A 17,439-nucleotide genomic window follows, 5' to 3' on the forward strand; every position below is an offset into this window, starting at 1 on the left:
GAAATTATAATTTTAGACCAAAACAATTCACGTGGAAATTAGAACAAAGTACAACATTAGCAAAATTCCTTCAATAAGTTGCAAAGTCAGCACCGATGTGCAGCAGCGTGAGCTTTGGATATACTGCTTACAGTCGCTTTTGTCTTCAGCCGGTATTAGTTTAGGTTAAAAATTTTGTGAATGTTTTTTGTATTTGGTCTTAAAACGGTATATGGGATATCATTTAAAGCGTTGACGTCATATGCATATACTGTATAATACTAAAATCATTACCTTTTATTGTAGCTAGACTTTCAAATTTAGAAGACGGCTTTTTAAGTTCTGACTCTTTAATCAAAGAACTTTCAACATTTTTATGATCCCCTTGGTATTGATCATTAGATTCTAAATGTTCGATTGGTTGTTCAGTCCTCGACATTCTCTCAGTCTCCTTGGTATTTTCAGATTCATCCAAAAGATTTTGTTGTTCAGATTCACAAATAACTTGAATGGTCTGTCCATCTTGAGAACATACTTCCATTTTGTCTTGAATTATTTCAGGAACTGCAGTTATTTCTGATTCATCCAAAATATTTCGTTGTTCTGCTTCAAGAATGACTTGAGCAGTCTGTGCATCATGAGAATACTCTTCTATTTTTGCTGGAATCACTTCTGGATCTGCAGTTATTTCTGATTCATCCAAGAGATTTCGTTGTTCAGCTTCAAGAATAACTTGAGTGGCCTGTACATCTTGAGGACAAACTTCAGATTTTTCTTGAATAATTTCAGGACTTGCAACTGCCTCTGATTCTTCCAAAATTTTTAGTTGCTCGGATTCAAGTATAACTTGAGCAGTTTGTGCATCTTGCGAAGACTCTTCTATTTTTTCTGGCATCATTTTAGGACCTGCAGTTATTTCTGATTCATCCAAAAGATTTCGTTGTTCTGCTTCAAGAATAACTTGAGTGGCCTGTGCATCTTGAGGACATACTTCAGACTTTCCTTGAATAATTTCAGGAGCTGCAATTGTTTCTGATCCATCCAAAAGATGTCGTTCTTCGGGTTCAATAATAACTTGAGCGGTCTGTGCATCTTGCGAATACTCTCCTATTTTTTCTGAAATAATTTCAGGAACTGCAGTTATTTCTGATTCATCCAAAACATTTCGTTGTTCTGCTTCAGGAATAACTTGAGTGGCCTGTGCATCTTGAGGACATACTTCAGACTTTTCTTGAATAATTTCAGGAGCTGCAATTGTTTCTGATCCATCCAAAAGATGTCGTTCTTCGGATTCAATAATAACTTGAGCAGTCTGTGCATCTTGCGAATACTCTCCTATTTTTTCTGAAATAATTTCAGGAACTGCAGTTATTTCTGATTCATCCATAAGATTTCGTTGTTCAGCTTCAAGAATAACTTGAGTGGTCTGTGCATCTTGAGGGCATACTTCAGACTTTTCTTGAATAATTTCAGCAGCTGCAATTGTTTCTGATCCAACCAAAAGATGTTGTTGTTCTGATTCAATAATAACTTGAGCAGTCTGTTCATCTTGCGAATACTCTCCCAATTTTTCTAAAATAATTTCAGGACTTGCTGTTGTTTCTGATTCATCCAAAAGACTTCGTTGTTCTGCTTCAAGAATATCTTGAGTAGTTTTTTTATCTTGAGGACATAGTTCAGGTTTTTCTTGAATAATTTCAGAACGTGCAATTGTCTCTGATTCTTCCAAAATATTTAGTTGTTCGGATTCAAGTATAACTTGAGCCGTCTGTGCATCTTGAGAATACTCTTCTATTTTTTCTGGAATAATTTCAGGACTTGCTGTTGTTTCTGATTCATCCAAAAGATTTCGTTGTTCTGCTTCAAGAATAACTTGATCTGTCTTTACATCTTTAGGACATACTTCAGATATTTCATGAATAATTTCAGGGCCTGCAACTGTCTCTGATTCTTCCATAATATTTTGTTGTTCAGATTCGTGTATAACTTGAGCAGTCTGTGCATCTTGAGAATACTCTTCTGTTTTCTTTTGAATCATTTCAGGACCTGCTGTTGTTTCTGATTCATCTGAAAGATTTCGTTGCACTGCTTCCAGAATAGCTTGGGTCATCTGGGCATCTTGAGAATACTCTTCCTTTTTCTCTGGAATCTTTTCAAGGCTTGCTGGTGTTAAACTTTCTTCTATTATTACATTTGTACCCGTTAAAGCCATGAAATCATTTTGTAAATCGGATATGACCTCAATAATTTGTTGACGTATATCTTCATTGGCAGTTGCTGTGAGATCTTGTGTGCTTTCCAAAGCCTGAGTTTGAAACATCATCAAAGCTTTATGTAATCTTTGAGCTATTTCTGCTTGCTCTTCCTTAATTTTTTTATTTGACGAACTTTCAATTGTCACTTCAGAAGATGGATCTTGAGTTACTATACTTTGTTGTAATTCTCTTACAATATTTGCTGATTCTTTTAAATCTTCTATCTTTATCACAGCCGATACTTCTTCGACAATTTCTATGATTTCAATATAATGTTCCATGTGCTGTAAGAGGGTTTCTGCTTTTTCTATAAAAAATAAACAATTAATTTATTAATTATTATTTAAAAATTTAAGGTGGTTCCTAAAGAACTATTTTGTTCGGGACATATTATTTGGATTGGAAATTAGCTGTCTGGTTAATTAAATGACTTTTGGATGAATATCTTTCTGGTGGATGTATTAATCCTTAAAATGACTCACATTTTTTTTCTATCTGTGGCTACTCAGCTAACCAATCATTATATATATATATTAAATATAAAAAGTTTGATGACGACCTATAATATTTGAAAGTTTAATTTGTTTGTATTGTTATATGTAAAATAAAAAATAATGTTACAGTAAATATCTATAAATAAGTAAAAATTATTGTTCAAACTATAATTAATACAAACATTAAAAAATTATTATTATTAACTTACCTTTAAGTGATCTACGTTTGTCTTCAACTTTTTCTGCCGATAAAATACGATGTAATATCTTACCCAATGTCTCAATGGGTAGCATTATTGGTTTAAAGTTTTCAGATATTTGCGTATTTTTCATATAATTTAAAATACTATTAACTATATCATTAAGTTTTATAACCATACTTATATCATCCTTGTTAATAGATATATTTTCAAGATTAAGGCGCTGTTCAATATTTTGAATATTTTCATTGATTAATTGGATTTCGATTGGTGTTAAATCAAACACTACTATTTCTTGGGCTTCTTTTTCCTGTTTTGAAACTAACAACATCTTTTTGTAAATCAAGTCTAGAGGTGTAATCAATTCAGCTAACTTCTTATTTACATTATCTTCTTTAGCAAACTCTTCAGAATAATCTGGCTCTTTTAGTTCTATCACTTTCTTTTTCAAACAATGTAATTGAGACAAATTAACAAAATTATAGTGTTCTAAGGAAATAATATCATTTTCCATATCACTAATATGTTGTATTAACGTATTCTCTATTGATATGGATTCGGGATTATTATTCACATAATGAGTCAATTCATCTTTTATTAAAATTATAGCCTCATACAGATTTTCTATTGCGTGTTTCACTTGTTCCGTATTATTCGAAGAATTTATCGTTTTTACAAAAAGATTCACCGTTTCCTGTAATTTGTGATTTACTGCACTTATTCCTTTATTTGTTATCATATTTCCTTCTAATTTATCAAGTGACCTATTTATTTCATCACATATTTGTCGTATAGTATTTATTTTAGTAGATATGTTTATAGCAGTATCAGTAATCTCAATAGCGGGCTGTAAAATATCCAAGCAGTTATTTAGATTATCGTTAAAAAATAGTATGTTCTCCTTTATAATGCTAATTTTTTCGGGAGTTGAGTCTGCTTTATTTTCATATACTGGAATGTTATCTATGTCAATAACTGATAAATGCTGTTTTACTTCTTGCAGTGGTTGAATTATTTCTACCAATTGCGAAAAGCGTGACAGTTCTTGACATGACTCAATAGTAATAGGATGTAAAATACTTTCTATTTGAGCACCTACTTCTTCTAATACAATATTTATCGACCTTATCGAAGATTCAGGAATATCTATGGACTCTATAAATTGTAATAGTTCTGAGTCTTGCAACTTATTAATACTTTCCTTTAATATTTGTAAGGCTTGACCAGAACCTGACGGTATAGTTTCTTCAGCAAATTGCACATTTTCCATTTTATTTATGGTTACCATCGTAAACTCATCACTGGGTAATACATCTGCAGTAGTTTTTATTCCAGATATGTCTTCTAATGTTGACATATCGTCAGCAGCTTCTATTGCATTTTGTTCTTGAATCATAACTATGCAACTTTTAAGACTTTCTACGACATTTGCTATACTAGTATTTAATTCAGGGTTTTGTTCATTATCAAGACATTGCGAAATAACATCATGTTGTAAAATTTCTAAAGTATTACGTAAATCTAAAAGTGGCTTTGCATAGTCTTCCACTAATAGACTGAATGATTGACTATCAGCGTTTTCACATATAACTTGATTAAGTACACTTATATTCTGTTGTAAGTCGATGAGAGGATTAGCAATAGACTGTGATAATGATACACTTTCTATTTCAGATATTTTTTCATATTTTTCGTTAGATTTCACATTTGAAGATGCAATACAATATTTAAGGTCTACTAAAATAGGACAAATATTTTCCATTGCTTTTTTCAAAGAGAAGTCTTTTGTAGTTGATGATTCATGAGAAATGACATTACTAATAGCAACAATAGTTTGCTCTATATTTTCAAGAACAACATTAACTTTGCTTTCTTCATATTTTTCCAATGATAGATCTTTTACTTCTTCTAAGTTTTCGCTTATTCTTAATTCTTCGGCTTTATTAATATTTTCTTGAATACACACTAGTAGGTTGCTGATATTTTCAAGCATCGAAAGGTTCAACCCCTGTTCAAACACATTATTGGAAACATTCGTGTGAATTATTTTAAGTGTATTTCCAATACTAGCCATTGACAGCACATTGTTTGTTTCTATACTTTTGATTGATGTATTCATCCTGTTGACAGCATCGCAAATTTCCAATAAAGTGAAATATTTGTTTGCGTCATTGCTTTCAATTACGTTTTCCAAAACTTTCGTTAAATTTTTATGAAATTCTGTCATGTGTCCTTTTATGCTAGGAGCACTTTCAAGTATTGGTAAATTATTCTCCAAATTAATCAATATTTGAGCAATTTTTTGTAGTGTTTCTAACTTATTATCACTACTTAAAATGTCGAATTTACCAGTTTTTGTTTCGAGTTCTTCTAACTGTATTGATATTTGCCTTATATTGATTTTTATCTCATTTAAAACTTCATTCAATCCATCCTTATTTTCCATAGTGCATTCCTCGCCTGATAGTTGTTCAAATGAAGTTCTTAATTTTAAAACAGATTCCATAGCTTTCTCTATGATTTCTGTATTATATTTTTGTAAATCAGAGTTGGACTCAGTTACTGAAAGAATTTCTATCTGTTCTAGAGCTGTTTGTAGGTCTTGGATTGGAGTTGACATGTCATTCAGTATTATTTCACTCTTTTTGATATTAACATAATTTGTTTCGCTACAATTATCTACCTCATCTATTATATACAATAGAGACCTTAATGACCCTTTAAGCTCATGTATAGCTTTCTGTGTAGCATGTAAGTGTTTTGATTCCAAAGTTGCCTCCTGGACATTACCACCTTTTTCTAATTTTTTATTGTCTTCACTTCTGAGAATATCTATGTTGTGATGTATAATATTTATCAAATCAGTAGTTATAGTTTCAATGTTTGACATCTGCATCTTTTCAACAAATAAGGATTCATTACAAATAGTATCGTTCAAGTTTCTTATTATATTATGTAACTGGTTACCACAATTTCGAATAATAGACATACATGTTTTCTTAACAAGAGTCTTGTTGTCACTTTCTACGTCAATACACTTACTAATTATTGTAAGTGAATCTTGAAGATTTTTTAGTGATTGAGGAAGTGTGTTCAATAATGGTGTGATATTTTCGGAAGATTCACTTACTGTCTCTCTTATAGCGTCTGTTATACTATGTATTTCCGATAAAGGCGTTATCAAGCTGTTAATTATTTCTAAGCTATTTGATGCAGTAGCTGCAGTAGACATGAACTCAGATTTTAATATAATATCACGTTCAAGGAGTTGTATTTCATTCATTACCTCTGTCAGAGATAAACTAGTATCGTTCATAACTGTTTTTATGGTTTCCTTGTTAACGTCTAAATTAGTCGAAGGACTTTCCGGTTCGGTTTTCATTTCAGTATCTTTTATTTTGGTAAATGATTTTTCGCTACCTGAACTAGATCTTCGGGAGCTTCGACTCCTACGCCTTTGTTTTTTAGGTGTAGGTGTTGGAACTTCAGTTTCAGTTGCCTTGTTTTGTAAATCTTCTTTAAGTAAAACAGTTTTTGTAATATCAGAAGATTCTTGGCCGTCTTCTATAGAAGGTTTGGAAGATTTTGATTTTGGTTTCCCGGAGCTTCGCGCACTTGCGTAACTTTGAAGATCGCTTTCAGATAACATTTGAGTATCATCGTCTTTCTTTTCTTCTGAAAGGGATTGATCTCGCGATAAACTAAAATAGTCGTCGGCACTTCTCTGCGAATCTGATTTTTTCCTAATAACTTTTTTAGGAAAGTCTGCAATTTCATCTGATAACAACGCTATTGTTTTTTCCAAATAATCCTCCCCTTCTGCTTCCTGGTCTAGTGATAGTTGCGGGGGACCATTTTCATCCGCAATTGAGATATCTTCAATATCAGCTTCAGTTCTCAAATCTTCTTCGGGAGATGTAAAATATTCAGGCGAAACGTCAATAATTATAGCTTCCATTAACAAATTCCCTGAAGTAGAAGTTTCTTTAACAAACCTTAAAGGAGGAAGCTCAACTACATTATGTTCGGTAACATTTTCTGATAATTGGTCTGCATACATTTCCACTATTTGCAATGCTTCCTCTTCTGTTAAATCCGGCGTTTCGTATAATGAAACGGATACTTCTTTACCATCAAACGAAAATGATATCTCACCTTTTTCATCTAAAGTTATATCACCGACTGGCGTATCGTACATTTGGGATGTTCGCTCTTCATGTATTGTACTTAGTGATAAATTTCTTTGCAAAGCTTGTTCATCGGCTTTCTTTTTACTCTTTGCTTTCATTGAATCCTCAAAACCGAGTAAAGATGCTGAGCTAGCTGCGATACCCATACAATTCTGCGCTTCACACGTATATGTACCGAGGCAACAAGTTCCGTCTTGGCCAGAGATAATTCTATGTATATCACCCGGCTTTAGTTCTTCCCCATCTTTATACCATTTTAAAACTGGCTGCGGAACACCAATCACTTTGCACTCTAAATTAACAGCTCCTTCGTCAGACAATATTGCTTGAAGATTTTCTAGGAATCGCGGCTTTTTATAATGACGTGGTATTATTAGTTTAAGGAAACACGACGTTACACTTTGTCCAAAATTATTCATAGCAACACATTTCCATTCGGCCTGGTCCATAAACTCAAGATTCTGAATGTCTAAAAAGAATACACCACGCTCTTCCTTTCCATGATGACAACGCAAAGATTCATCAACTGGTTGATCATCTCGATACCACGATACTGTAGGCTCAGGCGGAATGGCAACTGAAACAAACGTACAGTAAATTGTTAAAAATGTACAAAGCGATGGTCTAAACAAAATAATATATATAGGAAATTCGATTTATGTTCTCTAATAAAAGAGCTTGATTTACTTTCAGACAAATAACATACAAGAAATAAATAATAAAAATAATCACATGTTTTTTTTAACTTACCTTTAATAGTAAAACGGAATGGTTCATCAATTTTAGCTTCGATACTTTTTAAGCCTTGCAAAAATTTAGGGGCTTGATTTTTCGAAAATAATTGTAACTTTTCATCTTCATTTAATTGATTTTGTATATCTTCTACTGTCAATTCTGCAGAACTACTAGCTTGGCCCATGCAGTTTCTCGCGATACAGCAATAGGAACCCAACGAGTTCGTGCCAGTAAGCTGATATACATCACCAGGTTTTAATTCTTGTCCATCTTTAAACCAACTTAGTACTGGCGTAGGGAAACCAACGACTTTACATTCGAAAGACACGAGGCCTTCTTCTGTTAAAACAGCTTGTAGATTTTCCATAAATCTTGGTTTGCGATAGTTCTTTGGTACTGAAAAAAGAATGATTTGCTAAATAAATAATTAAGATGTTTCTCTTCTAAGGATAATTTTTGAATCGTTTTGCTGAACTCTTAAGGCTTCTAAAATATATAATATGTATGTAGATACTCCTGACACAGATAAAACGTCTGTGAAGATTTCATAGTATTAATAAAAGAAAATATTTTTATTAAAACATCAGTTGTTCAAGTGTTTTTTAATAAAATACCTAATACAAGATCTAAATGATTTTGATAAAACAATACAATAGGCTATTTGACTGGTTTTTAAAGACCATTTTATATTATTTAGTAGAGGTTAAGGAACCCAGTAAAAGTAGATTTTTTTATTTCTAGTACATATTTTCCGAAAAATCTTATATTAAAAATTCCATATTTAAATAACACGCGAAAATGCTACTTGGACAATATGGCGTTGCAACGGGGTCGGTGACGTCACTTTGCTGTATTTTAATCTGTGGTACATATAGTAGAAAAGCAAAGTTTACAACAAAGTGACTTCATCATAAGCCCGGCCAATCAGGAGCGTTGCGTCACGTGACAAACGTTTGAAATGCATGCTTATTCATTGATTTTTGAATAAATTAAGAATTATTTTCAAGTTTCGTTAGTAAATAACGATTTTTAAACTCATAATATACACTTATTACAATAATTCACAATTTATTTTTCGCATTGTCAAATAGCCTATTCCTATTTATCGGAACTATCGAATTGTAACTAACGACAGATATACAGTACCATCCATGGACACATAGCACGTAGAAATGCCGACTCGCCCGCCTGAGCTCGTCACTACGCATTTCCACTCGCCCTCGTCCGGCCACTCGGCTGTTGGTACTTCTAACAAATAACCGCCAACGCCATCTTCAAGAACACGATATCTGAAAATAAAGTAGCGCACAAATGTTAAAGAACAACCTGATTGAAGAAATAAATTTCTAAGACTGCAGAGTTATTTCAGTATAAAGCATTACGTATTGTATCTTCTAAATTTCTTACTTTATCATCTTAATTCTCCTACTCTTTAACTTACCTCTCACTAGGGTCGATTTTTCCTTCTTTGTTGTACCAGACGACATTGCGAGGCCACGGCGGTACCACGATGTTACAACTTAAGGTCAGAGGCTCACAGATTCTTATGAAATGGTCCTCTAGTTCTTTGGTAAATATAGGAGGCGGTTCTGGTGTAATTCCTCTGAAATTAAAAAAAAATGTTTTAAACCTAAAAATCTATGAAATCCTGTAAAAAGAAATACAGAAATAGGAAAAGATATCTTGTCATTTTGCATATTATGTGCCTTAGTTAGGCGACTATATCTGTCAATTTTATTTGTAATTATAATCTAAAGGGTATATTTCAATAACTCACAATATTTCAGCATCATGAATACCAAAAACATAACAAACATAACTTTATTTATGCATTTATTGTCCTTTACATTTCACCAAAAAGCAACAGTAATTAATGTATTAAAACAATCTAATTAATAAATAAAATATGGTACCCCGAGCTTGGTCGCGAGGATCCTTCCCTGCTGGCACGACCAACTACGTGAACTTTAGATGACGAATAGGCCCTGCCCATACAGTTTACTGCTTCACACGTGTAAGTTCCAAGTGAGGTTGGATCTTCAGCATTAGCAGTCAAAGCGAAAACATCCCCCGCTTTGATTTCACGACTATCCTTTAATATTATTAAACAAATTTATGTTAATAGAATGAATATCAACAACAGCCTATAAATTTCCCACTGCAGGACTAAGGCCTCCACTCCCTTTGAGGAAAAGGTTTGGAACATATTCCATCACCCTGTTCCAAATACAGGTTAGTGGAATAAACATGTGGTAGAATTTCAATGACATTAAACACATGCAACCTGCACTCACGACGTTTTTCTTCACCGCCGAGTTCGAGATGAATTATAAACACAAATTAAGCACATGAGTATTCAGTGTTGCTTGCCTGGGTCTGAACCCACAATCATCCGGTCATGAAGAATAAATATACCATTTAAGAATTAATTAAGATACTATAGGTCATTTACCTTAAACCAGCGAAGCACCGGAGTCGGAACCCCCACCACCTTGCATTCGAGCGAGACTGTACCTTGTTCTGTTAGTAATGCTCGAAGTTCTTCTACAAATTCTGGTCTCTTGTAGGCTTTTGGAACTAAAAAAAAAGTATATTCTGATATAATTTCGGACAGTAGGTTAATCAACTTATTGTATTATAAGTATTGTACTTTAATGCGAAATGACAAAAATTAGCAGTTACAGTTTTACTTAGTTGAGAGATTCCAAAGGTTAATTTATATGTACATTTATATATAGGTCGTCGTAGAGATCTATCATAAAGCTTAATGATTGCCTCGTATTGATTCTATGATTCTCTATGGATAGAAAAGAAGAAATGACACATGTATAACTATTACTTGATTCAACTCCTAGTTCAATCCTACAGGTGACTAAATTTACATTGTCGTTGCTTGAGAACTACTTATATATTTTCTTTTAAACCCGACCTAAAACATTAAGATGTGCCGAACAGCTGGCGCGGCCCCCAACGTTTTCCGCCGTGCAGGTCCATCTGCCGGCGTCATCCACGCTCACAGCAGAGATGTCGGCGCACCAGAAGTTACCATCGCGCACCAAAGCGATCCGTTCCGCTTCTAGCAATCGGCGTTCGTTGCGGTACCATGTCACCTGTGTAGATCAATATTTTTATTAATTATACGTTCGTCAAAATGTCTGAGGTCTGAGGAGGACTTATACGCATATGTGTGTAACACAATTAGGTAAGTAGACAAAGTAAGAGGTTTTTATAATATAAATAAAAACTAGCGACCCGATTTTTTCTTGTGTCTTTACTATATTGTCCATGTATTATATATACAAAAACCTTCCTCTCGAATGACTCTATCTATTAAAAAACCGCCAAAAATCCTTTCCGTAATTTTAAAGATAAGCATACATAGGGACCTAAACCATATTTATTGCCTATCATCCGGTGTTCCGAACAAAAGAAAATTAGTAAATAAATTAAAATAGAAGATACAAATACATCATTCCGTATTCTGAGATCAGCAATGACAGCAATATCCAGAAGAAAATCTGAAATCGATCAATGTTTAAAAAAAATACGTTCGATCAGTCTTTTACATAAAATTAACACTGATTACATATATATTTATTTAAATACCTCTATCGTAGTAACTTTTTACCATTGTAAATTTGTAAGTTACAATAAATTTATTTTACGAGTGTAGTAAAATATTAATAAAGCAGTTGTAGATTCACTCTCACAAAAACATTGAGGAGACGACGATTCAGTTATTAAAAATAGAGAATTATGTCATTAGGTTTGACGTACGCATTCCTGAGTTATTCAAGGTCTTATTCGCTTTCCAGGGGGTATACATTTAATAAATATCTCTGACGTAATTATCAAACAAAGATATTTTTAATATTTTTTTGCTAATAATAACCATTCAGTGTAAACACCGACTATATTGTACATACATAAGATAATTAATAAGAAAAAATACACAATAAAATTTGAAAGGACAATTATTAACCGGCTTTGGGTGGGTTCTATGATGCTGTAATCCCCTCCTCCGTACACAAATTATTCTAATTTTATCTGTTTTTAATCGAAGAAAAAAAAAAATAACGCGTTTGTTTTGTTTAAGACTTCTTGCTTTTATCCTTAGAAAAAAATTAAATTCTGTTGAATATAATGTCATTCATCCAATTATTTGTAATAGGCTATTTGGCTGGTTTTTAAAATCCATTATATATTATTTAGTAGAGGTTAAGGAACCCAGTAAAAGTTGATTTTTTTATTTCTAGTACATATTTGCCGAAAAATATCATATTAAAAATTCTATATTTAAATAACGCGCGTAAAACGCTACTTGGACAACATGGCGCTGCAATCGGGTCGGTGACGTCACTTTGCTATATTTTAACCTGTTGTACATATAGTAGAAAAGCAAGGTTTACAAGAAAGTGACTTCAACATAAGCCCGGCCAATCAGGAGCGTTTCGTGTCACGTGACAAACGTTTGAAAAAATGCATTTTTCATTATTGATTTTTGAATAAATTAATTATTATTTTCAAGTTAAACTCATAATATACACTGATTACAATAATTCACAATTTATTTTTCGCATTGTCAAATAGCCTATTGTTTCGAATGACTTACAGGAAATTAATTTAAAGAATTGTATCTAGTCTTAAAATACACACTATTGATGTCGTACTGGCTGATAACAGTTAAAATTACTAAACTCAACGGTAAATAGCCAATTGCGAAGATGTGTTTATTATTCAAGTGTGAACCAATGACAAGAGCTGTCGTAGTCCCTGGGGAAATCAGACCTACATTGCAGGACGAGGTCAGGCGCAAGCAGACTGTCCATATAGGCTTTACGTTTCAGGGACGCAAATGCAACACTACCAGCTGTTAGTTTTACAGACAATTTCTTCCCAAAAGATAACAATAATTTAATAAATAATCTGAGATCATGATTTGTTGCTCAAAAGACAAGTGACCAGTAATTTGGTTAAATTAAAAATACTTTTTTTTATATACTCATCGTGAACGACGATTGTCTTTAAAGTTATTTCAATTTTGAATTCGATAGAATGAAATCGAAATAGAGTTGATGATTTCACATTTAACCTCAACTTTATTAAAATTATTTTTACAAAATCTAATTTACAATGCATAATAATTTATGATTACTGACCAACTAAATTGTTTCATGCCAAAAGTGTGCGATTTTCTAGTCAAATTACTTGTCGAATTTGATATGTCGAGTTTGATATGTACTGTACATATATATGATATATATTATTAATTTCAATGTTATATATTACCTTACATAATATATGTTACATACTAGCTGTGTTCGTAACCTTCTACGCGTTTGAATTTAACAAAAAATATATTATTGCAACCTAAGTTACTCCCTATTATATCAGTTATCAGCCAATGAAAGTCCTGTCAAAGTCGCTTCAGCCGTTCCAGAGATTATCCGGAACAAACAGACAGACAGACTGACCGACAAAAAAAGTAAAAAATATTATTTTGGTATATGTACCGTGTAAATACATATGCATTGAGTAAAAAAGGGCTACGCAGACAATCCAATTTTATTACATGTGTAGATAATTTATTTAGCAAAAAATACGTATCAAATAACTTACCCTGCATTCGGTAGAACTGACGATTTCGACTAGAAACCTTGTCCGCGTGCCGACCTTCACCGTGAGGTCCTGCAGGCGTCGTAGAAATGTTGGCGGGTCATCGCCAGTCGGCATTTCGTCCGGGGAAACTTCCAGTCGTACCCGGGTCGAGTCCTTACCGGCAGCATTGCTAGCCTATTGTTGATAAACAAAAATAATAACTTTAACGCCAATTCAGGTCAATATATGTTATAAAACAACAGTGTACCAATTTCCCTCTTTAGTATATTTATTCTTTTTTCTTAAATTACAAATAGTTCAGACTCGATGACATTTATTTTCCTTAGAAGATTATAATAATATGAATTACAAATAAATTTGAAATTACTATAGATAGTTTCGTGTAATAAAGGTTTCAAAACATTTCTTGCTTGTTTAATTATTAAACCATTACTGAACGTTTGTTAATGAATATAGGAATGTTCAATGTTCCAGCATTGTTATAGTATGCTAACATAAACATGAATTGCAACACCTGAATATACTCAGTCCATGTTATTAATAGTTATTCGTAATAGTCTGCGACTTAATGACGTATGAAGTTTAGTTTAAATTACTAGATTGTGGTAAATAGCTTACTTGCAGGGTGTAAACACCGCTGTCCCCTGTCCGTGCAGCGGTGATGGTCAGACGGACGCCGCCCGCGTCGTCCGATTTGGAAAAGCGGTCGTCTAGTTTCGCTCCCGCTCGACTCCTATAATATATATACTTTTACATATACATATATGTATGGGTGTGTGTCTATCGCATTTTATATATACATTTCAATTTTGATGTTTGTGTAAGTTCATATATCATTATTGCATCTAGTTGATGAATTACTTGTTACGTTTTAAGAAGAAAAATTGGTGTACGACTACAGCTAGATTTAACTTTATGTTTCATTAATATTGAATACAGAACCACTGTAATATCGTTTTATATATTCATTTAAAAAAATGGTACGATTGTGAAAGAAACATTCGTTTAAATATTGTTCAAAATTTAATTTAATTTGAAATACATATTAGCAAAGAAGTGAGCCCAAGCATGCGAACCCAGACAAAAGGCCGCGCTAAGCATAACGTTACATTGTCTCGCCTTTGAAATCTTAGCGACGTGTTATGTTACCCGACACGAAAACATCCTTTATTTATAAATCCATTAAACATCTTAATTTTTCTTATTCTTCGAGTCTTGTTTCTAAGGTTGACAAGATTTTATGAAAAACGTCAACTTTACTTATTCCAAAAAGCTGTTTACAACTTATTATTATGTCTAGGAAAATTTTGGAGAGATGGTTGGTGAAGATATATGATAGACAGACAGCTCCAGAAAAGCAATAGTCTATTGTTACCGTAGTATTCTAAATAAGTACTTTTTTTAATGATTTGAGGTAAATAATAGTCAATTTTCTACGAAGTGCGCACTAAACAGATTGAGTGTTGACCTAATCAGATTGGCACCGCCAAAGCAATCAGTCGACACAAACCAATTCGATTTAACAATATATTTATTAGTCATACTATTTATCTTCAGCTATAATTTACTATTGTCAATTGTCATATGTTAACTTTGATACAGAAAATTGTGTTATTGAAAGTATTATGTATGGAGAAGCAAGTCCTTCTAGTATAAGAAGTTTCACAGTTATAAAAGGTTCTCAGCCTGAAATGTATCTTGTGGAAAATACGTAATAAAATATTAAAACATTATTGTTTAATGTAAACCTATTTATGATTTATCAGTAGGGCCTACTCATTGTGTTTACTCATTTACGAAATCGCATTACACCTTATTATACAGAAGTTACGCTCACAGACATATATTTTTTTAATTTGTAAATAAACCTTAATAATATGAATCCTTATCATTATGGACTAAACTTATTTTTACTAAGACAACATTTTCTATTGAAAAGTAATAAACAATTATGTTTTATTCAGTACTAACTTGTGCCTGACGAAATGTCTCATCGGAAACCTCTTATACATCACCAACAAAATTTCCAATGCATTAGAATTTTTAGTATTATTGCTAATACTCCAATTTCCATATTTAGAATTTCGAACTCTTATCCTGAATAAAAACACCCTCTAAGGCGAGACTATTCCAAAATTTTCGGTTCATTAACAGAAATCTAAAAAGCAATCTTCAAATTTCTAACATCAGATATGACGAATTTCTATACAAAATTTTTATCGCCTGTATAACAGGCTTAAGAGATATATTTAAATTTATTTCATTATTGTCATCCCTATTTTTCAGCCTGTTTAGAATGTGGGTTGGTTGGTCAATCACTTTCATCCTAGCAAACTAGAATACTAATATAAATATGTACATAATGTATATAACATATAAACATGTAGCAACAATTACATATATACTAAATCATAAATACACTAATCATTGCGTACGCAACAATTATAATAGAAAAAAGGCCGACCGTCCGCGTCCAAAACTATTGGAATTTATTATCATCGCTCATTAAATACAATATAGATCAGACATCAGTTACGTAAAGTTTTATAGTTACCCTAAATATAGATGATGTGAGCTTCAGTGATGAATGGAAACAGTTGGCATGAGATTAGTATTTACTAGGGCGGCCGTAACAATGATTTCAAATATTTTTAAATATCTCGCCAAACATCGTGCATAAAATCAAATAATCAAGAATACAGATAATAAAATGTTATAAAATATAGCTTAGGTAAAGCGTCGAAGAAAAAAAAATTTTTTTTTAAGTTATTTTGTTTGATATCAATATGAAGGACATAGGTGTCCGTCAAAATGGAGTCACGTGTTACATAATTGTTCAGCGAAATACCTGAAATTTCAAGCGCAGGCGAAGTGAATCAGATCAATAACTGCAACCCTGCATCTATTTATAGACAATCCAAAGCGTGAAAACGGGGAGGCTCTGACGTTATTGACATTGATTTTTTGATTTCTCCCTGTTCCGACACCCACATAACTATTACCATAACATTGAAATCAAATATTGCATAGGTAATATATCTAACTTTTGGACAAAATCAAGATGTAAATTAAATGCCTCAATGACTGATATTGTACTTAATTAAGATGAGCATTATGACCTTGCTACCCTTGTTTTTAACATTTCACAACCGAATACCCGTCCCCGAAAAGTTCTCAATCTAAAAATAATGTTTTCAGACGCCAATGCCGCGGCCAAACGCGTAGCACAATTACTTTGTTCGATTTGTCATACAATTAGGTTTCGAATATTTAAACGCTTAAATTAAATTAAATAAACATAGATTACGATTAATAAGACATAATTCGTCCTGATCATTTTTTATAAAGAACTTACTAAAACTCAAGATAATTGCGAAAAATTAATGTTCAAATTAAAAAAAATGAGTATGTAAATAATTCATTGAAATATAAAGTAAAGTAGGTAAGTTAGGGCGCAAGCAATGTAATGTTTACACCTATTCAATCATTTAAAAAATTTCTTACAATATATTATGTTCATTTTAATTTATTTCTTTATGACATATATTATAATTATACTGCTTCCTCAATGAACCACTCAATAACAAAATTGTGTTATTAAAAGTATCAAATATAAATATAACTAAATTATTTTTAACGAACACGGTACATATAAATTAATAGTAATATTTATTGTGAATACTTTTTAGTAGATTATAATTAAAGTGACTGATCACTGTCTAGCAGTAACGCCTAAGAACATCAATCGAAATCATAAACAACGATTACGTTAAAAATGTATAGCGTTATTCATTTATCATTACGCTATTTTAGTATTAAGTTACGACTCTAATTTCTAACTTATTTATTCACCATTAAGTTTCAAGAGAGAAGACAATGAAATTGGGGTGATTAGTTTAAGCCAAGTGATATTTGTAGGTAAAACCTTTACTTTTAAAAATGTACATCTCTGTGCCTTTTTATCCAC

General features: G+C 32.3%; 1 protein-coding gene across 2 annotated transcripts in view; it reads right to left on the bottom strand.

The window, feature by feature from the left end:
- Nucleotides 1–17,439, bottom strand: part of LOC124542935 (titin-like) — a 44,548-nt gene that overhangs the window by 15,987 nt on the left and 11,122 nt on the right. For both annotated transcript variants that reach the window (XM_047120880.1, XM_047120881.1), the window contains exons 2-11: nucleotides 14,091–14,205; nucleotides 13,473–13,646; nucleotides 10,783–10,963; nucleotides 10,306–10,430; nucleotides 9,767–9,945; nucleotides 9,295–9,456; nucleotides 9,000–9,142; nucleotides 7,869–8,249; nucleotides 2,938–7,695; nucleotides 274–2,541 (exon numbers count right to left, since the gene is read on the bottom strand). In XM_047120880.1, coding sequence (XP_046976836.1) covers nucleotides 274–2,541; nucleotides 2,938–7,695; nucleotides 7,869–8,249; nucleotides 9,000–9,142; nucleotides 9,295–9,456; nucleotides 9,767–9,945; nucleotides 10,306–10,430; nucleotides 10,783–10,963; nucleotides 13,473–13,646; nucleotides 14,091–14,205 — 8,486 coding nt within the window. The remainder of the gene's footprint in view (nucleotides 1–273; nucleotides 2,542–2,937; nucleotides 7,696–7,868; nucleotides 8,250–8,999; nucleotides 9,143–9,294; nucleotides 9,457–9,766; nucleotides 9,946–10,305; nucleotides 10,431–10,782; nucleotides 10,964–13,472; nucleotides 13,647–14,090; nucleotides 14,206–17,439) is intronic.

The sequence above is a fragment of the Vanessa cardui genome, chromosome Z (assembly GCF_905220365.1).
Source record: "Vanessa cardui chromosome Z, ilVanCard2.1, whole genome shotgun sequence".
Lineage (NCBI taxonomy): Eukaryota > Metazoa > Arthropoda > Insecta > Lepidoptera > Nymphalidae > Vanessa > Vanessa cardui.